This window comes from Apodemus sylvaticus, chromosome 2 (assembly GCF_947179515.1).
Source record: "Apodemus sylvaticus chromosome 2, mApoSyl1.1, whole genome shotgun sequence".
NCBI classification, from domain to species: domain Eukaryota; kingdom Metazoa; phylum Chordata; class Mammalia; order Rodentia; family Muridae; genus Apodemus; species Apodemus sylvaticus.
The window spans coordinates 22,781,165-22,803,792 of NC_067473.1; the positions used below are offsets into that span (position 1 = coordinate 22,781,165).

Consider the following 22,628-nt stretch of genomic DNA (forward strand, 5'->3'; position numbering starts at 1 on the left):
CCTTGGAGCTGGAGTTAACAGATGGTTGTGACCTGCCCTGGGGGGTTCAGGGAATCTAACCTGAGAACTCTGCAAAAGTACCAGCTGTTCTTAACCACTGAATCATGTCTCTAACCCCAAACCAACAATTTAAAAGAATTAAAGTAAAACTTAACTAAACTAACCTATCAGTGCTCAAGAAACAGCTTGCTAAATTCCATTAAAATACTCAGAACTTTCTGCATGTGACAAGCACTTAGTGATTACTGGGATGGAACCTGAGTAGTGTGTTCTGGGGCACATAAGGGTAGTTCATCTTTGCCGTGGCATTTCGTTTTTCTCTCTGTTCCCATGGGAGATGAGAGACTCGGTGAGTGAGGTACTTATCTAATTACATATCCTACAGAGCCCAGCAGGGCTTTTATCATTCTTTCTGATTGATAGTTCAAACAGTTCCTCCTGTCTTCCTAGCTTTTACCATATTTGCTTTTAGAAATTGAATGTACTCATAACCTAATGAAAATTCAACAGATTAAAACCATTACAACAACTCTATAAATGTGCATTTGTTTGTCCTGTTTAATTTAACCTATTTAAATTAGAAGCTGCTTCAGAGTTTAAGTAACAGAGTGAAATCAATTTAAAAAATGAGTGATTTTTTTTTTTAATGAACATTTTGAAACTCCAACCCCCATCCGGAGATGTCTGGTTGTTTCTCTCACACGCGCTGTTTGTTGTTTCTCACACACTTGCTGTTTGGTGTTTCTCACACACTCACAGTTTGGTGTTTCTCACACACTCGCTGTTTTGTGTTTCTCACGCACTCACAGTTTGGTGTTTCTCACACACTCGCTGTTTTGTGTTTCTCACGCACTCACAGTTTGGTGTTTCTCATACACTCGCTGTTTGGTGGTGCCACAGAAAGAACTCAGAATGCAACACCTCTAGAATCCCAGGGTAGCCCCATTCTCATGAAGAGCTCCCATTGGCATGCAGTGAGTCTAGCCACTCATTCATTTCTTCATTCATTTTGAAGGACACTTCTGAATGAATCTTCTAGACTAGAAGGGAGCTGGTCCCACCTTCCAATAGCACCGTCGTGTATGAGTCCATTACTAGTTTCCCTCAGTCAGTTACTAGTCTGCAGAGACAACATCGCACAGCAAGCATTTGACAATGCTTAAAAAGTCTACACCCCTTTCCAAAAAGTTAACCACGACACTCTGAAGTGAAAAGGGTTCTCATCTTCCTACGTTGCATGGAATTTCTGAGTTACTAAGTGATCCTTAAATATCAGCTGCCCTATCACATATCTCAATGTGGTAGTATTGTAATATTCATGACCAGAGTTCATCAAAATTCAGCCACGCCATTTGATGAATGGACCTAAATACCAATGTAGCAAGCAACATAAATTGAATTTCAGAGTTCTCCTCATAAGAGAATAATATACAGGAAATTTTTATTAATAATTTCTCTTCGTAATATACCAGATATGATTTCATGAGGAAAGAAGGTCATTTGCTTGGTTCTGTTAGATAGCCATGAACAGTTTCTTTTTCCTCCAGATTCTTTGTTTTGTTGCATAATTTACTGGGAGAAGTCTTAAACATAGCTTTCTTATTCTGCCTCAGCTAAAAGGGAAGCAGAAGTCAGAATTCAGGCTTCATAGTTTTCCTTGTTCTGCATGGTTCATGCTTAATCCTTGGAGAGGCACCATCGTTGATTGTGTCTTAAATGACTTCCTGCTTTAATTATTCTAAAATACAACACATAATATTCCCTTGCTGTTTGGTGTAGACGCACTCTGCATTTTCTATGTTTTTTTTTCTATCCAATTAGGCTTCAGTGGGGGTGTTTTTTCTTTTCCACCCTCTATGCTCAGTAACTGGTTATCAACAGTCTGAGTGTGCCTAGTCATCTATATGGATAACCATTATCCACACTTGTCTAGTAGTAAGGTATTATTAAAGATCAGTAGTTATGTTTGCTGAAGGTACCTGCAGTGGTGGTAGACAGTTGTTTTCTTAGCTAATCGTTTACATTCTCTGCCCAAAGTTCTAGTTCTGAACACTGGGTTTCAGCGCTGTTTTACCCAACCATCATTGTGTTCCCTGGAGAGAAAACAGAATTACCATTTTAATATCTTCTCTCTAATCGTGGTGACCTAATAAAAACATACTGTCCTAATTGGGGTGGTAGCGTAACATAATGAAGTAGTCATCCACCGAGGTCTCAGGAGTGGAGCTTCCAGACCTGGCCCTGAGACTCGACATGGAGTCTGCATGGAGAAAATGCAGCCCTTTCATAGGTTAAAAACAATCATAGGCATTGCTAAGTTTTAGCATTCAAGTAATTTTCACTGCTAAATAAGCAGTCTCTATGGCAACTGTTGGATTTTCTGTGGGGCATCTTATAAACAAAGGTAGAGTGGTGACATTTTGGGGGAAACTATTTTGTAGAAATTTGTCAGCTTGGGTAGTCATATTAATTATCAATCAGACAACTCCTTTGAATATCTCATGTGTGCTCTGACTCATTTATTTCAATGATTGATTTGTTCATCATAAAGACATCTTCTGACTGTTTGTACTAGTCACCGTGCTGGTCGCAGGGATGAGAAAGGTCCACCTTACATTCAGCTTCATACACTATTATACAAGAATATACTTAGAACAGTGGTCACTCTGAAGGAAAGGATGATATCCTGGGGAGCGATCAGGAGATGTAGAGGCGTAATGGCCCAGCTCCCCAGCCTACTTGAGAAAGCCATCTGTCTTAGTTAGGGTTTCTATTGCCTCAGCAATGAAACAATATGTCCAAAAGACAAGTTGGGGAGGAAAGGGTTTATGTGGCTTAAAGTTTTATATCATCATTGAAGGAAGACAGGACAGGAACTCAAACGGTAAAGGAACCAGGAAGTATGCACTGATGCAGAAGCCATAGACAGGTGATTTTTACTGCCTTCCTCCTCGTGGCTTGCCAAGGCAACCCGCTTATAGAACCCAGGACCACCAGCCCGTGGATGGCACCACCCAAAATGGCCTGGACACTGCTGCACCAATCACTAATTTAAAAAAGGCCCTTCAGCCAGATCTTACAAAGACATTTTTCTCAATTGGCATTCCATCCTTTCAGATAACTCTAGTTTGTGTCAAGTTGACATAAAACTAGCCAGCACACGAACTTTCTAAGTTGGCAATGCTAGGTGCATTCCTGGAAGGCTGTATCACTAGGACATAAAGTGCCAGCCCTTGTGGATAGAGATGTCAGATAGCAACGCAGAATTAGATCAAGGGAAAGCAGGTCAGGGCAAAGGGCAAAGGGCAAAGGGCAAAAGGTAAGTGGCTGGAAGTCAGAAGATTGCTCAGGCTGTGACAAAGAGCAGCTTGGTTGTATCCCATAAAAGGCAAGGGTTCTGGATGATTCCTGGACTTATGCCCATGAGCTCTGAAGATGATAGACAGAAAACTAAAAGGAAACAAGGAAAATGAAACTATTTGTTTTAGTACTTGATTAAGACTGATGTAAGACACAGACATACACATGTTATTGAACATGAGGGATATAAGTTTCCTGGGAGCGTATGGAGCACGTGGTCCTTTGGAGTGTCAGCACCTTTGCTGTCCCCTTGTTGCTCTTAACTACAGGTGTAGACTCAGGTCAGAGACCTGCAAACCCCTGCTGGGGCCACCATGGAACTCCACTCTTCAGGACCCCCTTCTTCTATTTTACTTAATTAATTTTTATTCTTATCTGCTTACTATGTGCATGTCTTGTTGGAGACCTAATTTTGTTAAATAGTTGGAAAATGTACTTCCAAGTTGCCCTTTCTGCTAGAACTCCATGGTATGGACCTGAATGTTTTCTGAGCAGGGATTGTCCCCCCCTCACAGTGTTGTTTTCGTGACCTAAGAGCTGAGTCCTCCATAGAAGTATTTGACAAAGATATATTGTGCCTGTCGGTGCCTAATGAAGCACTAACCACGTAAATGGTGACTGGCACTTTAATCAGTTCAGTCCCTTCTTCGGTATCCACCAAGGGCATGATAGATATTTAACTATTTTAATCTTTCGCTTTTCAACAACTCAGTGCCAAAATGAAAAGATCACATCTGTTACAAGCAAGACCCTTTCTTACTGTTATAATAAAAATTAAGTGATTTTTTTTAGTCTTTTACAAGCTAATTTTCTAGGAGAAAAGTTGGTTCGTTTTGCAAGAAGATACATTTCTCAAGAGAAAAATGGGATAAATACATGGCCACCTTGGTGCACAAAATAGCTCCAGCATTCATTGGAGAGCGGCGTCCTTCAGTCAACCATAGCTAAATAAAATTACCTGCTAGGTTAATTAACGAGGAAGCCTTCTGAGTTAGTGTTGCATTTAGATTGTGTCTCACATTTAACCTAATTTAATTTAGCAGTCCGTTGTTTCGTGTTCCTTTCTTCAGCCATAGCTCTAATACGTGTTCACAGGGTTTATTGGAGGCACCCACACTACTTTCTAACAGAATTGCACAGATTCTTTTAGATTCTTGCTTGTCTGTGTCTGACTTGGAGAGCAGCCACCTCAGCAGCTCTTGGGAGCTTATTACAAGTCTCAGGCCTCAACTCTCCCTCGGTGAGCCAGAATCCAGGCTCTGATCGGATCCTGCAGGACCAGGATGCACATTAAAAGGAGAAGCTGCTTCCCATGGTGCTTTTGGATGGACACATGCACTAAAGGGGAATTTCTGGTGCCAAACTAATTATTAAAAGGCAGTGCAATGAAGACACAGAGTTCTGGGTCTGTTCATCTGCTTGCCTCCTGTTAAGAACAGGCTGCAGTGTCTTGATCTGGAGTCCTCTTGCCAGAGGTTTTGAAGATGCAGATGGTACTAGAAGGCTGGGAATGTTCTGTGAACTGCATTAGAGGCCTCCTGCGGTTTGCAGGTGGACAAGCCTGCATGCCAAGAGGCAGCTTCTCCCAGCAGTGACAGTGGCAGTTCAGTAGGTCCTGAGGCCACTGCACATAGAATTCACAGGCCCTCTGGTTCAGGATCACTCCTGGGCTTGGCATGAAAATACAGCCACATGAGACTGACATCTTTGCTTCTTGTTTAAAGGTCTCCTATGTAAGGAATACCAGGCTTTGCTAATAAATGAAATTAGACATGAACTGTGTAACTTTTTCAGTTCTTAATTAGATCATACTGCACAACATGAAGTCTTTCTGCTTTGTTCATGAAGATGAAACCAAATACTTGATTTAAAGTTTAGGGAAGGAAAACAACATTTTAGCTTTTTTTAAAACTATTTTGGTTAATATCAAAATTAGATTAACGTAAACTAGAGAAGTAATAATGCTTAGATATTATGCTACCTCTCCTTTTAGAGATGACCACTTTTATCATGCTTGGAATCAAAGATGATTAGTGATAGATAGAGCTAGGTCCTTGCACTACCTTTTCCCACTTTGTTTTGAGACAGGGCATCATTGTGTAGCCCGCTCTGGACTTGAACTCATGATCCTCCTGCTTCAGTCATATAAGTGAAAACCATATGTATAAATAGAACCTGGCCAGGATTTTAATAAACACACATTGCAGAATGCACATCAGTGGGTGATTTTGGCAGCCTCTCTCTATTCGATCCAGCCTGGAAATTTGGTTATGTAATTAAACACAAGGGTCGAAAGAGAAGAAGACATTCAGAGGAAGAACACAGCATGCCCAGGTCCGTTATGAGTGAGAGTTAGCCGTGCTTTACCCTGTCTCTCTATCCTGCTTCTCTAGGAGATGATGCAGCCAAGGTGAGGGCCCCTGACTTGAACCAGTGCCCGATGCTGGGACTTTTTAATCTCCCTAATTGGGAGATAAATACATCTTTTTTCTTCTTCATATAGCTGATCTGCTTTGTTTATTCATGACCGTAACAACCAGGAACAGTGGGTATAAACTTCCAATCTCCATATTTAGTACAAGGAAAAGAAAACCTAAAATATAATGTAAAAGCAATGATTCCCTATTTATTTATCAGCATACAGAGTCAGTGAGAGAGGATATATGCATAGAAAAACACCGGGGAGAAAAACATTTCCTGGACTTAGCTCCCAGCTTCTGTGCATCTACCTATAGAATTCAGTTTAACGGGCTGATTGTCCTGGCATGTATGTTATAAAATAAAAGGCAATGCTCTCCAGAAATGAGATGCTCACCCCACATTTGTAACAGAAGACAAAAACTCTTTGTGATGATAGCTCATGGAGATGAATAATTCTTTCACCCTAGTATACCAACCAACTCCCAAACATTCCATCTTGAGAAGAAATCCTTACAGGACTTGTTTTTGAAGCAAGCCCCATTCATATTGTCTCTGTAGCTCATTGCTTGCTTTACGCACCTTTAATCAAGAGATGCCGATCAAGGACCCAGCGTAACAGTAAGGAGTGATCCCAGAAGCCTCCCGGCATATGTGGTGACAGGCTAATGACAGTGCCGTGGGTTACTGAGAAACACTGAGTGTGAATATCAGGTTTTCTCACCACAGAAAGTAATGCAGATGTTAATTAGCTAGATTTTACTATTCCACACATCTATTTCAGAGCATCTTGTTAGTACAATGCTCTCTGTGTATGTGTACATATACACTTTAATATGTCAATAAAAGTAAATAAATTGGAGAGGAAACAATGCTTCCATTTCTCGGAGGCCGTCTATGAAACTCCGTAGTAGGCAGGAGTTGGCCTGTGGGCCGTTATGTTGTTCTGCGCCCATCTCTCCCCTGGGTATCTGGAGGAGGAGTGGGTGTTTTCCCTACATGGATTGCTGCTAAGACTGGGAAGAGTCAGGTGACTTAAAAACTAGCTATTGTAATTGGTTCTATTCTGAAATGTGTGTTATTTATTTATTTATTTACTTACTTATTTATTTCATATGAATGTTTTTGCCTGTGTGTATGTCTGTACAGCCCATGCATACAGTGCCTGTGGGGACATCAGATCCTCTAGAACTGGAGGGAGGACAGGGGGAGAGAAGGGGTCTTATGGGACTTTCAGGAGTGGGGGGCTAGAAAGGGGGAAATCATTTGAAATATAAATAAAAAATATATCGAATAAAAAAATTTTTGCCCGGAAAAAAAAAATAGACAGTTGTGAGCTGCTGTGTTGGTGTTGGGAATTGAACCCCAGAATCTCTGGAATCTGGATACCCTGGAAAAACATCCAGTGCTCTTAACCACTGAGTCATCTTTCCAGCCCCTCTGTTAGTGCTTAATCAGCACAAATTGGGGATCTGTGGCTATATCCAGCTGTCAAGTTTCTTCCTCTGAGTATTACAAGAAAGGGGTGGGTGGGTTGTTGCGGAGGAGTGAAACAAGTTTCTTAGAAATCAATATGATCTCTGGCTGCTTTACCCTTTCTTCCACTCTTTTCACACAGAGCTTTCACACATATCAGGACTTGACTCTCTCAAGATTCCCCACTTACTAGACTCTATTTCCTCTATCTGGCATGCCGCATGCCCGTCTTGTTCCCATATCCCATAATCCAACAGGCTGAGACTCTCTAGCCCTTCTAGCCTCCAATCTCTGAGTAGACTTCCACACTGAGTGTAGCACATTGACAAATGCTGTTCTATGCCTTACCGTGGAGACATGTAAGCTATACTAAAATTTCTGTCTTTATGCACATGGAAATGTAACATAATTCTTTCTTTTTCATTTTAATTTTAGCCTCTTTTTCAAAATTATTATATTTACTTACATTACAGCCTTTGACCCACCTCCTTGTCCCCCCTCTCATAGTTCCTCACCTCACTCCTCCAATCCCTAGCCTCGAAGAGGGTGCTCCCCCTTCCTTGGGGCCTCAGGTCTCTTGAAGATTAGGCACATCTCCTCCCACTCTTCTGTGTATGTCCCAGGGCCTCGAACCAGCCCACATATGCTGCCTAGTTGGTGGCTCAGTCTCTGGGAGCTCCCTGGGGTCCTGACTAATTGAAATCGCTGCCCTTCCTATGAGGTTGCCCTCTCTTTCAGCGTCTTCAATCCTTCCCCTAATTCAACCATAGGGGTCCAATGGTTGGGTGTAAGTATCTGCATCTGTCTCAGTCAGCTACTGGTAGAGCAGAGCCTTTCAGAAGACAGCCATGCTAGGCTCCCATCTTCAGTCTCTTCTCTACTTTTGTCCCTTCAGTTCTTTTAGACAGGAACAATTCTGAGCCAGAAATTTTGACTGTGGGTTAGTAACCCATCCCTCCACTTGAGGTCCTATCTATCTAATGGAGGTAGACTCTTCTAGTTCCCTCTCCACTGTTGGGCATTATGGCTAAGGACACCCCCATTGAGTCCTAAGAGTCTCTCACCTCCCAGGTCTCTGTTACTTTCTGGAGGGTCCCCCACGTCCCACCCCCTCAGGCTGTGTATTTCCATCCATTCTGCTGGACATCTCTTCAGTCCCCCACATACCTGATCATGTTCTCCTTTTACCTTCCCCTCTTCTACCCTGGTCCCTCCCTCCCTCCCTCCCTCCCTCTGCCTCCCATGATTATTTTCTTTTCCCTTCTAAGTGGTATTGAAGCATCCTTTCCTATGCCTTTCTGCTTGTTACACTTCATATGGTCTGTGATCTGTATCCTAGGTATTCTGTACTTTTTACAGAATATCCACTATCTGTATCACTGATAGAATATATCACTGATAATATCCACTATCAGTGAGTACATAAGACACATGCCCTTTTGGGTCTGTATTACCTCATTCAATATTTTCTACTTCCATCCATTTGCCTGCAAAATTCATGATGGTCCTCATTTTTAAAAGCTGAGTAGTATTACGTTTTATAAATGAACCAAATCTCGGTATCCATTCTTTGGTTGAGGGACATCTGGGTTGTTTCCAGCTTCAAGCCATTACAAATAAGGCTGCAATGAACATAGTGGAGCATGTGTCCCTGTGCTATGGCGGGGCATCTTTTGGATATATGCCAAAGAATGGTATGGCTGGGATTTCAGGTAGAACTATTTTTAAAACCCCAGGGCCAGATTGGTTTTAGTGCAAAATTCTACCAGACCTTCAAAGAAGAGCTATTACCAATTCTCCTCAAACTATTCCATAGCATAGAAAGAGAAGGAACACTACCTAATTCATTCTCTGAAACCACAGTTACTCTGATACTTAAAACACACAAAGACCCAACAAAGAAAAATAACTTTAGGCCAATTTCACTTATGAATACTAATGGAAAAATTATTTAATAAAATTCTAGCAAACTCAACCCAATAACCCATCAAAACCATCATTCACCATGATCAAGTAGGCTTCATTGCACAAGTGTAGGGATGGTTCAGTATACAAAAATCCATCAACATAAGAGGAAAAAATCACAAGATCATCTCATTAGAAGCTGAAAAAGCCTTTGACAAAATACAACTCTCATTCATTTAAAAGTCTTGGAAAGATGATGAATTCAGGCACATACCTAAATCTAATAAAAGCAATTTACTGCAAATCAACAACCAACACCAAATTAAATGGAGAGGATCTAGAAGCAATCCCACAAATATCAGGGACAAGACAAGGCTGCCCACTCTCTACGTATTCAATTTTGTACTTGAAGTTCTAGCTGGAACAATTAGGCAACAAAAGGAGATAAAGGGGTTGCAAATTGGAAAGGAAGATGTTAAAGTTTCCCTATTTGTAATGATATGATAGTGTACATAAGTGACTGCAAAAATTCCACCAGAGAATTCTTACAGCTGATAAACAACTTAAGCAAAGTTGCTGGATATAAAATTAACTCAAACAAATCAGTAGCCTTCCTTCATACAAATGATAAGCAGGCTGAAAGAGAAATTATAGAAACAGCACCCATCATAATAGTCACCAATAGTATAAAATATCTTGATATATAACACTTACCAAGCAAGTTAAAAGTCTGTAGGACAAGAACTTCAAATCCCTGAAGATAGAAATCGAAGAAGACCTCAGAAAATAGAGAGCTTTTCCATTGGCATGGATTGGCAGGATTACATATTGAAAATGGCCATCTTACCAAAAGAAATCCACAGAGTCAATGAAATCCCCATCAAAATTCCAACACAATTCTTCACAGATATGGAAAGAGAAATCCTCAACTTTATATGGAAAAACAAAAATCCAGGATAGCCAAAACAATTCTCAGCAATAAAAGATCTTCTTGGGGAATCACCATCACTGACCTCAAGCTATACTAGGAAGCAATAGTAATAAAGACCTCATGGTATTGGTACAGAGACAGAGAGGTCGATCAATGGAATAGAATTGATGATCCAGAAATAAACCCACACACCTATAGACACTTGGTCTTTGACAAAGAAGCCAAAAACATACAGTGGAAAAAAGAAAGCATCTTCAATGAATGGTGGTGATCTAATTGGCTGTTTTTATGTAGAAGAATGAGAATAGATCCATATTTATCACCTTGCCTAAAGCTTAAGTACAAGTGACATAATTTTCTTAACGTTGCCCATGACCTTCATATTTTATTTGACCTTACCTATAAAGAGGAGTGAAACTGAAAAATATTTTTCCTGGACTATAGAAGAAACTAGTATCACATGCTAGATAAAAATATAAATCATGTTTACTCTCTTAATACAGAAGGACATTACTGGGTCAGGTGAACCTCAGTGGTACAACACTTGCTTAGCGTGTGCAAATCTCTGGGTTTGTTCCCCAATACAAAATCGGATTTGAGAAGCAAAGAATGTCAGACTGGGGATAGAGCTCAGGGACAGACCATTTGCCTGGTAGGAACAGGGGCTTAACTTTGAACCCAGCACTACCAAAAACAAGCAAACAAAAAGCAAAGGAAGAGAAGAAGAAAGAAAATTCGTTTTAAAGAGATATTTTAAAATATTATGAATTCACTGTAGATTAGCCTACTAAACTGCAGAAAGAAATGGAGCTTTTCTGTCTCAGTTAATAATAAATGTTGCTTGTTATTTTCCACACTTTAGATTGCTTTTTAGCATGAAAAAATCACATGGTTTCCTTGCCTTTATTTAAATTCACTTTTATACTCTGTTTTTATGATTGACTTTGCATTGTTTTTCACAGCAAATACTACTAAATTAAAGACATCCAGGCCTGAAAGGGCATCACTCTTTGCTTATAATGACACAAAATTTTTAATTTTGTTTCAAGTCCCATGTTAAAATTTAGAAAGATTTTATTTTTAGTTGGTCATGTGCATGTAAGTATTAGGGTAGGAGTGTCTGTCCACAGGAGCTCAGTGCCTTATGGGAGCCAGAGGCTTCAGGTCTCATTGGAGCTGTAGTTACAGGCAACTTTGAGCCATAATTTACGTGCAAGGGTCAAACTCAGGTCCTCTTATTAGTACAGTACCTTAACTGTCGAGCCAAATCCCTAGGACATTTAAACTAGTGATGTCATTGGAATCCATTATTTTACTTTTTAAATCAGGAACAAATGATCCACATACCAATGAGCTAAGTTAGATTTGTAAAATTTGAGTTTTAAAATTTGAAAGCTGTGTGGCAGCATCAAGAGACCCTTCCAGTTGAGTCAATGTAAAGTCAGGTGTCAGTACTTTGAATCTCAGGAGACATTTTACCTGAGCTTTTGCCCCAAGCCTGTGTTCTTTCTTTGTAGTGTGTATGTGTATTCATGTGGTGTATGCATGTGTGTGTGCAAGCACACAGGCTGGTGTGCCTCCATGTGGATAATGGAGGAGGATATCAGGTGTCCTACCTGCTCTATCATCTTTGTCTTATGCCCGAGAAACAGGGTCACATAACCTGGATCTAGGCTGGTGACCTACAAAGCCCCAGCGCTCCTCCTCCTGTGTCTGTCTCAGCCCCCACAGTGTTAGGATTACAGGTGTCATCGCCATGCCTGAGTTTATATGTGTGCATGCTGGGAATTTGAACTCGGGTCTTCATGCATGTAGACACCATGAGCCATGTACCCAGGATTGCCCATGTTTTCTTAAAGAATTTAGACTCAGTAGATAATCATTATGCAATTATTCAAATTCTGTGGGGGAAAAGCCACAATGAAGTCACTTCCCCACGTACATTTCCTAAGTAGTGCCTAAGCAGATGGATTTGTTCTCAGCAAACCATTCGGTGCTGTCAACTTACTCTGTCTGCTGAAGGAGCATAGAACTAATAGAACTAATGGTGGGGAGGAAGGGGCAGGGGAGGCAGAGTGGTTCCTTCAAGTGAATTAAGGACTTTTGTTGCTCCTTAGTGATTCCAGTAAAAAAGAATTCTGTATTAATAATACTGATATGTTGTATAGCTCTACTTTTTATTTTCTTGTGCATCATAATTACTATATGGTCATTAAGTATAATTCTTCCAGCTTCATTAGTGTGCTCTTAAGTGTCTTTAAGAAAGATGATGTCATAGGAAACATCCATTAGAAACAAATGTCCAAACCTCTCAGCCAGCCAAGCAATTCAAATCTGCAGAGTTAATGGCACCAATTTATTCCAGCGGAACAGAAGTGTAGTGTAGGTTTGTGCTCTCAGTATCATATTTTGGAAACGATGTAAACGAGGAAACGTAGGTGTAAAAGAAATTCTGTAGGCAGTTCTGACAGTGTATCTGAAACCTCCCCATCCCACCGGCAAGCTCAGCTCCACACACATAGGATGCGCTTGGCTTCGCAGTCAGAGTTGCAGGGCATGGGAGCAAGATGAATGGCAGAAGACAGACAGCAAAGAGTTTATTTTTACGCACAAACAGGAAGGTGTGGGTATTCCAAATCCACAGTGTTTAATGCAAGCTTAAACAAGATGACAGTGGGAACACAAGTCAATAGTCTTGAAAAGAATTCTTGGCAGAAAAACTTAGAAAACCACCATACTAGCATTTTGACTAGATGTAGTCAGACATCTGAATTCCATCTGTATAGAATGATATGAAACTAATTCTCATTCCCCGAGTGAAATTGTGTTTATGATGTAATGTGGAATTTGTGCAGTCACTTTGGCACATAAACCCTTATGTGTGTATTTAAGTAGAAGTTATGTGGCATGCAGTGTGGAAAAGGCATTCCCACTAATATATGACTTTAATTCAAAACAGTCTTGATCACAACCGCGATAGCAACTGGAGCAGCTGTACAGAAGTAGGTCACTTGTCTTTTACCTCATGGCATTCTGGCATAAGTTAAGGATACAATGGTTTGCTTGCCCTATATTGAAATCAATGCAGCATTTGAAGAGATGGCCTTGCATTGTCAGTCAGGAAGCCAAAACATCCTGAAGGCAGAAACATTAAAAATGATAAGTTCTAAAGTAGAGAGATCAAGAAAGAAAGAAAGAAAGAAAGAAAGAAAGAAAGAAAGAAAGAAAGAAAGAAAGAAAGAAAGAAAGAAAGAAAGAAAGAAAGAAAGAAAGAGAGGAAAAAGAGGAAAGGAAGGAAGGAAGGAAGGAAGGAAGGAAGGAAGGAAGGAAGGAACGAAGGAAGGAAGGAAGGAAGGAAAACTACCAAGCTGTCTGTCTGCATATTCTTTCTCCTACAGGCTTTATACTGGTTCTTTATTATTGGTATGATTTCCTTCATTTATTTCATACTATTCCAAATTACTTGTTCTCCCAAAGCTCAGCACAAATATTTGACTACAAGTTTGCCTGTACTGTGGATAGGGACTGTGATTGACTAGCTGTTTGCTTATACTGTGGATAGGAACTGTGATTGACTGGCTGTTCGCCTGTGCTGTGCATAGAAACTGTAATTGACTAGCTGTTTGCCTGTACTATGGATAATGACTGTGATTGACTGACTGTTTGCCTGTACTGTGGATAGAGAGATTGACTGTTTGCCTGTACTGTAGATAGTGACTGTGATTGACTGGCTGTTTGCCTGTACTGTGCACAGAGAGATTGACTAGCTGTTTGCCTGTACTGTGGATAGTGACTGTGATTGACTGGCTGTTTGCCTGTACTGTGGATAGAGAGATTGACTAACTGTTTGCCTGTACTGTGGATAGTGACTGTGATTGACTGGCTGTTTGCCTGTACTGTGGACAGAGAGATTGACTAGCTGTTTGCCTGTACTGTAGATAGTGACTGTGATTGACTGGCTGTTTGCCTGTACTGTGCACAGAGAGATTGACTGGCTGTTTGCCTGTACCATGGATAGAAACTGTGAGCCTGGCAATTCAGGGAGATGGCAAGTTTGAGCTCATTGGACAATGGCTGCATTGACAAAGGGCATACTACCAAGCTCAGTGGGGGAAGGGGGGCGGGGAGACTATCATGTCCTCTAGAGAGTCCAAGGAAGGCTTCCTGGAGGAGATGACAGCAACACAGGATTAGAGGTTGGGTTGGACTTAGAGGTCAAGAGCAAATACACGAGGAGAAGGTGAACATTTCTGTTTGGCTTGGGATGAGTCTGGCTCATCAACCCTGGGCACAGCTGCCCTGAGCCATCTCAGCAGCTCATTCCTGGGCAGATCTTCGGGGTTTGTGGTTAGAGCACTTGTGGTTTTTAAAAGGTTCCCAGATGATGCTGGTTTAGCGCACATTCAGAACCACTGGCAGCTGAATGTGCGGTCTCTTACGAGTCTGTGAAACGAAGCTGGAAAGGGTGTTGGGACAGGACCCCAGAGGCTTTCCTGTGTTGAGCCAAGGACTTTCTCACCTGCTGTGTGAGGAAACTCCTGAGACCTACTGCTGCTGGATTGGTTTTCATTATTTTCAGGGCCAGTGCAATGGCTGCACACGTTTAGGATCCTCCCAGGGCAACAGAAACTGTGGGGCACAATGTGGATCTAGGGATACCTCACAACTTTGGTTGATCATTGAGAGTTATTTGTTCATTGCCTCTTCCCTGGGGCCGGGATATTCTAATCTCTGATTTGGTTTTCTGAGCAGAATTATAGCAGCTCTTATAGTGATTCTTCTCTGTTCAGGGGAGTTGGCTGTATCTTCGTTGAGATGACCCAAGGGGTTGCTGCATTTCCAGGAATGAAAGACATTCAGGATCAACTGGAACGGATATTTCTGGTAAGTTCTGCACAAAGTGCTTCTCAGAAAAACTTGTTTCTAATTAGTTACTTGGTGACTTAATGAACTGCTGGAAATATTTTAAAACATGCTTGTCCATTTTCACATTGAGTTCTACCTTTTTTGTTTTGGCCTTTATGAAGCATGGAATTCATTGACTAATATCCTTTTAAATGGTCATATGTGAAGAATAAAATGATAAAATATAAGAATGAGTGAGATTCGGGACATCTTATGGAATAGTGGTGTCTTAGTCAGGGTTTCTATTCCTGCACAAACATCATGACCAAGAAGCAAGTTGGGGAGGAAAGGGTTTATTGAGTTTACACTTCCACGTTGCAGTTCATCACTAAAGGAAGTCAGGACTGGAACTCAAGCAGGTCAGGAAGCAGGAGCTGATGCAGAGGCCATGGAGGGATATTCCTTACTGGCTTGCTTCTTTAAGCTTGAGATATAGTTTCATCCACGGGTCTTCAATATTCTCTGAGCACCCTGAAGGGAGAGAATCTGGAGAAGTTTCAGTAGTTGAAGGTGCTATTGGATCAACCAACCAACCCCAAAATTTTGAAACATTCATCCTTATACTTCTGCTCCTTTAGAACCTCTCCTGGTACCAACTTCTATATTAGTTTGGGTTCTCTAGAGTCACAGAACGTATGGATAGTCTTTATATAGTTAGGGAATTTGTCGATGACTTACAGTCTATAGTCCAACTTCCCAACAATGGTCAGCAGCAGCTGTGGATGGAAGTCCAAGGATCTAGCAGTTTCTCAGTCCCATGAGGCAAGCAGGCAAGGAAGAGTGAGAGAGAGTCTTCCTTCTTCCAATGTCCTTATATATCTCCAACAGAGGGTGTGGCCCAGATTATTGACTGTGTGGGTCTCCAGCAGAGGGTGTGGCCTGGATTAAAGGTGTGTGCATCCATGCCTTTAATCCCAAAAGATCTTGAACTCAGAGATCTTGTCTTAGCCACTATGCTTCAAGGTCTCCATGCCAAGATCCAGGTCAGAAACTTATATCTCTGAGCCTCCAAATTAGGATCATAGGTGAGCCTTCCAATTCTAGACTATAGTTCATTCCAGATATAGTCAAGTTGACAACCAGGAATAGCAACTACAAGTGGCCTGTCCATGAACATGTGGGAAAAATGACTCCATCTTTCACGAAGATGTAGGTCACTTCTGGTACTACCCCCACATGGGTTCTGTGCGCTTTGATTGCCGTCTTCAGTAACAATGAATATAGAGAGTGGCAAGCAGAAAGGGCATGGTGACCTTCCAGAGGAGACAACTAGGCAAAACTTGCCTCAACCAGGTCTTTAAGATGTCTCTCCTCTATGAGAAGTCGCATGGTGTCATGTTCTCCTGAGGTGATCTGAGGAAAATAATGCCTCACCTCAGTCATCTTCTTCGTCAAACCCTAAGTCTATTCTAACCATGAAATACGCACGACATGGATCCAAAATACAAGACAAGATCACTTAAATACAAATACAAGATCACTGACTCATATGCTTCAAAGCCTGCTTGTGTCACCAAAAACAAAGGACATCTGAACGATCACTGTGATCCAGAGTGGAAGCCGGGAGGACATGACAGACAGCTGAAAGTCATGTGACCTCATGAGCATAGCCCTGGACATGACAGCTGAGAGTCATGTGACCTCATGAGCATAGCCCTGGACATGACAGCTGAGAATCATGTGACCTCATGATCATAGCCCTGGACATGACAGCTGAGAGTCATGTGACCTCATGAGCATAGCCCTGGATATGACAGCTGAGAGTCATGTGACCTCATGAGCATAGCCCTGGAGAATCAAAACTCCATAGAGAAAACTAGAAGATCCACGTGAAGTGTGGGACTTAGCAAATGTCCATGGACCAATGTGTGTTATTCAGTTGTGGCAAATGTTCTGGGTAAAGGTTTAACACGAGAAGCTGAGGGAAGGGTGTAAGGAACTCTCACTGATATTTTTACAACTTTCAGTTGCTCATGTAGCAACTACTTTAACCACTGACCCATTTCTCCATGAGCCCATCTCCGTACTCTGTGAGTGTTTAAAACAGTTGAAGAGATAATTTTTAATGAGGTATAGTTTCTATATTGTCTATATCATGCTAAATTATATCTACATTTTAAGCCTTCAGATTTGCTTTATACCCAGGTATAATCACTAGATCCCTCAGTTACATTCAGAGACTAATTTCTTCAGTTTCTAGTTAGTTTTTAATGCTGAACCCGATAAAATAATAATTATATAATGTTTTAAAGTTTTCAAATTTGTTTTATGCTAAAAGAATTACTTCACTGTATGTAAAATAATATGTAATGAATGTGATCTTTAACCCTTAGCATTTGGGAGGCAGAAACAGAAGGTTCAGGATTTGAAGGTCAACTTTGACAATGTAACAAGTTCAAGTTTTTGAGATCTCAAAAAAAACCAATAAATTAATAGACGAGAAAACTTTTTAAAAAGATTAGTTTTTTCATGTATATTATTTCAGAATGAGTTCAAAGTAAACCAAAAGAGTTATATAAGTAAATCATGTGATAAAGCAGTAGAACTAAGAAAATGAGTTTACCAACAGCAAATTCTTGCTAGAAGTGTTTGTATAATGCAAATAATTTATATCAGGGAGCATTTTTTATATTTCTTCCTGTATGGAGATTTAGCTCTATTTTTTTTAATTTTTATGGCAATGTTTTTCTAATGCTATGGGTATTCAGAGTCCTTTGAACCATGGCTAGGCTTTTAATAAGCCAGAGAAATGAATCATTACAGATTTCCCATGGGGTGTTTGGTGTACCAGGCCAGGATGTGCTCTTCCTCGAGCAGAGACCCAGGAATGCAGGTAATCATCAGGACTGAGGGAAGGAAAGCCTCGTTTCACTTCTCACAGACACCTGATGTGCATAATGTTCCTTAAGATAAGATGTCCTGTGAGAGTTAGGAGCTGAAGTCCTCTTTTCTGGGAGATGGCTGATTTAGAATTAATGACGGTATATTTTGCCTCCGAAGAATTAGCAAAACAAAAAACAAAAAAAACAGAAGAAGTCTAGTAACTTTGAGCATCAAATGTATAATCTTAAATATTTTATATTCTCTTCTGGATTGTTGATATTTGCAAATGTAGCCATATAGTATGCTAAGAAATCCCCTTTTAGGATTTGTTGATCATTAGATAAGGACACTGGACAAACTCAATAAAGTAGAATCAATAGAGGGGAAAAATACCTCTTTTCCTCAGTGACCTTTTCTATGTGGCCTAAATAGGAATGGCTATTAAAAGGGGATTAAATCTCCTTCAACAGGCATCTACTAGAAGCTGCCAGGGCCTCCTTTCTAAAGTGGCAGTTGTATATCTGGCCTCTGGTAAAGCATTGTCAAGGAGACAATCAACTTTGAAAGTCATGAAACATCGGATTATTTGGTTTGTTTTGTGTCTTAATATAGGGATTAAGTCCATTCACTTGCCTGTAAACTGTATGTTCGAAGGTGGTTAATAACCTTGGAGCACAAAATTAATACCTTGTAATGGAAGATAGTCATTATAATTACTGCCCACATGCTGAGTCTTTATTAAAAATGTACAAGGCAGCAAAGATCACTGAGTGAAAGCCTCTCTGTCTTCTCTCCTTTGTGTCTCCTCCCCCTTTTGTGGGAGAGAGCAGGTCACATTCTTAACAAACCCAATTAATTCGTTTTTCAGAGCACCATCACCATGCTGGTGTGTGAGGCGAACATTCCCTTCCGCCCGCCATTTCCCATTAAACTGTCTTCCTTGAATCGGTGATGTTCATATGCGAGACACGAAAGGTGGTAGCATTTGCACAGCACCTATTCAAAGCACGTGGAGTTGCATGTGCTTATTCGCCAAGTTCTTAACAAGCAGCTCTGCCGCCATAGGGGAGGGACAGTTTGTTTTCAGTCCTTCAGCATTGCCTATCCTAAAATAGGACACGATGTGTTCTGTTCACCTCCATTAGCTGTAAAACAGGAGCAGCAGATAGGTTCACTTAGGTGAGTGACAAAATTCACAGCTAATAAGAGGAATTTGTATTCTCAACACATTGTTCTGGCCTGAAGAAAAGAAGTCCCTGCGGTAGAACCCTGAGAATATCTGTCTCGCACTTCAAAGCAGTTGAGCAAATGGCAAAGGGTACATGCACAGCTGTCAGAATCCCTGGCAGATGCTCCTGGGTTTATGTGGCTCATGGCCCAGAGTACAGCAGTGGTGACAAGGAGGGGGGGGGGGGCACATGATTCTACATCACAGGCCTCTTCTTTTTCTCCTGTCTTTGAATGTCAGTAATCCTGACTGTCTCACCCATCTCTGCCTGCTAGGTCTCCTAGCCTGCTGTGGAATTTCTTCTGCTAGTTGTTAAACTATTTTATATTATTTGATTGTGACATTGGTTACAGATATTCATCTTCATCGGTGTATGTTTCAGTCAGGATTTAAATATGTGTGAGAATGTGTGTGTGTGTGTGTGTGTGTGTGCACGTGCATGAGAGAGAGAGAGAGAGAGAGAGAGAGAGAGAGAGAGAGTGTTAAAAAATTCCCATTTAGCTTTAAAGCCTTCTACTGGCTGGTTTTGTTTGTCGACTTGACACAGGCTGGAGTTATCACAGAGAAAGGAGCTTCAGTTGAGGAAATGCCTCCATGAGATCCAGCTGTAAGGCATTTTCTCAATTAGTGATGGGGGGGAGGGCCCATTGTGGGTGGTACCATCCCTTGGCTGGTAGTCGTGGGCTCTATAAGAAAGCAAGCTGAGCAAGCCAAGGGAAGCAAGCCAGTAACATCCCTCCATGGCCTCTGCATCAGCTCCTGGTTCCTGGCCTGCTTGAATTCCAGTCCTGACTTCCTTTGGTGGTGAACAGTAATGTGGAAGTATAAGCTGAATAAACCCTTTCCTCCCCAACTTGCTTCTTTGTCATGATGTTTTTTGCAGGAATAGAAACCCTGACTAAGACAAGCCTCAAGATGGTTCCTTAAGCCCCTTTGTTTCTATTTCAACAGACTATAGAGAAACAGTCTGGTTGCTGTCCTTTTGGACTTGTGGCTGTTTCCAGGCTTCTAAGAATGGAAACCTAATCCAGTGGTTGCATATGGGCTAGGGAAGCCATGCAGAATGTACAGGAAAGCTGACACTGTGTTTTCAGCCAGTGACAGTAGCCGCTATAAAGTCATGGTGGAATGTTGGCTTAGGAGATTTGTACCATCATTGCTGTGATTCTGTTTAAGGGAGGTCATTTCCATTGGGCTGCTTCAGCTCCTCCCCTCCAGTTCTAAGTACAGTATGGTGTAAAAGAATTGTGTGTTCTTGTGACCTCTGTGGAGTACATGGCCACAGCTATCGTGATGGCTAGGCACAAGAATCTTTAGAAATGTAGTTCCCGGTGCTTTTGAGTACCTGATCAGCAGATGGAAGACTCAGCAATCATACCGGATCTTATATTAATTAAAGTATTAAAAGATCATCCCTTGAGTGCTGCCTTCTCGCATTGAGTGGTCCTTTCTAAATCTGCAAGACCAGGGATGAACTAAGTGAGTTGAGTTCAGTCTTGTGATTGTTGCATTTTTATTGAATTCTATTGATTTGTGTGTGTGTGTGTGTGTGTGTGTGTGTGTTCATGCAGGCCATAGCATAGATGTGGAGGTCAGAGCACAACTTTGTGGGCTCAGTTTTTTCTTTCTGCCATAAATGATCATCAGGGTTGGAGTTATGTGTATTTGCCTCTTGTTTGCCAAAATTTTCCTGCTTAAAAAAATGTATGATATTGCAAGACTACACCACAGGCAGGTGGATATTTAAGGAAAATATTTCTAGAGGCGGGGCATGTGGAGAAACTCAGGAGACGATGACTTAGTTCTGGGGTAGGGACAGCAGAGTGGACACAGTATGTGGACACAGCAGGCTCTTCAGGACTGGTGATGGGTAAAACCTTATCCCCAAAAGAGAAGACAATAAGAAAATAAGGAGAAGCCATACTTCAGCTACTGCTATGGGAGACTTTGGCTTCCTTACCATGATCAGCTGCTATCTATGGAGGTGGTACTTGCTGATTGGAGATAGGTACTAGCATGCAGAAGGCGTGAAGATACCAGAGATGCAGGCATTTTAGGCAGAAGGAATAGCTCGTGACAATAATATTATAATGAAATTTCTCAAGACCAAGTCTGTTAAATGAAGGGCATTCTTCTTCAAAATCAACGTGAGTTCTGGCGCGCTCACTGCTTCGGGGCCTTGACATCAAGCATCTTCTCACTTGGGAAGTGTTTGCTTTGTGTGAATTACGTAGCATATGTAGTATTTATGCACACTATATATTTGATAGTATAGGTTGCTATCAGATACTAAAGTGAATCAGCAAAGAATTTGCACAGCACCTGGGTGAGTGTCTTAAGCTGGAATTATATGAAAGTTGGAGAATGGGCTTCCAGGGCAGTTCACCATGAGAGTTGGCAAGGATGGAAGAAAGTGAGAAATGCTTCTGTTTGGAAGAGCAGATGTTGGCTCAGAGGACACAGAAGAGTGCCCAGAGTACAGAGAGTCTGAGCTCTCTGATCTTGAGTGTGAGAACTAGAACCTGAAGCGTTTGTTCTCGGCCTTGTGTAACTCAGTGAGGTTAGTGAGGCTGTTGAGAGAAGGCCATGTTTGGAACTTCTGAGCAAATACTTCTAGGAGGCTAGATTGGTGAAGCGAGTTTACAGTGTGTTCATTATGTGAGCGAGCCTCGAAGTACTGGATGACAGTGAGCAAAGTCATCTCTGAGAGATGGTCAGAAGAAAGGGCTGGTGTTACCCGGAGAACTTTTAAGTCAATATTTACATGTTTTAGGATACATCATAAATATTTCCCTTTTATTGAAAATGGATTTTTTTCTCATATAATATATCCTAATTATGGTTTTCTCTCCCTCTATTCCTCCCAGTTCCAACACACTTCCCCTCACATCCAGATCTACTCCCTTCCTGTCTCTCACTAGAAAACAATCAGGATCCTAAGGATAATTAAAATAAAAAGATAAATAAAGGTTAATACATTAGAATAGGACAACGCAAACAACCAGAAGGAAAAAAGCCCAAAAGAAAGCACAAGAAAGAGACACATTTGTTTGCACACTCAGGAATCCTACCAAAACACTAAATGGTGAATATGTGTGTGTGTGTGTGTGTGTGTGTGCGTGTTGTGTGTGTGTGTGTGTGTGTATGTGTTTGTGTGTGCGTGTGTGTGTATGTGTGTGTGTGTGTTTGTGTGTGCGTGTGTGTGTATGTGTGTGTGTGTGTGTGTGTGCGCGCGCACATATATATGGGGAATATACATGTATATATGTATATATATGTATGTATGTATATGTAAGTTAAAAATAAGAAAGAGAGAAGTCATAACATGACCTGAGACAACCTTCAAAGATACCACTGAGTTTGTTTTCTGCAGGCCATCTCCTGCTAGATATGCAGTTACCCTTAAGTGTAGTTGATTTCCCCAGTGATACTCCCTTGGAGGAAACGAAATTTTTGTTTGCACGTGGTTATTGGTTGGCTATTGCTCCTGGGTCATGGATGGGGGCCTCTGGCACTTGTTTCAGCTCTAGGACCCCATCTCTTGCAGACCCGTGCAAGCCCTGTGCATGCTGCCTGGGTCTC

General features: G+C 41.3%; 1 protein-coding gene across 2 annotated transcripts in view; it reads left to right on the forward strand.

Annotated features, from left to right (window-relative positions):
• Cdk14 (cyclin dependent kinase 14) overlaps positions 1-22,628 on the forward strand; it is a 557,511-nt gene that overhangs the window by 333,373 nt on the left and 201,510 nt on the right. For both annotated transcript variants that reach the window (XM_052173165.1, XM_052173164.1), the window contains exon 10: positions 14,881-14,974. In XM_052173165.1, coding sequence (XP_052029125.1) covers positions 14,881-14,974 — 94 coding nt within the window. The remainder of the gene's footprint in view (positions 1-14,880; positions 14,975-22,628) is intronic.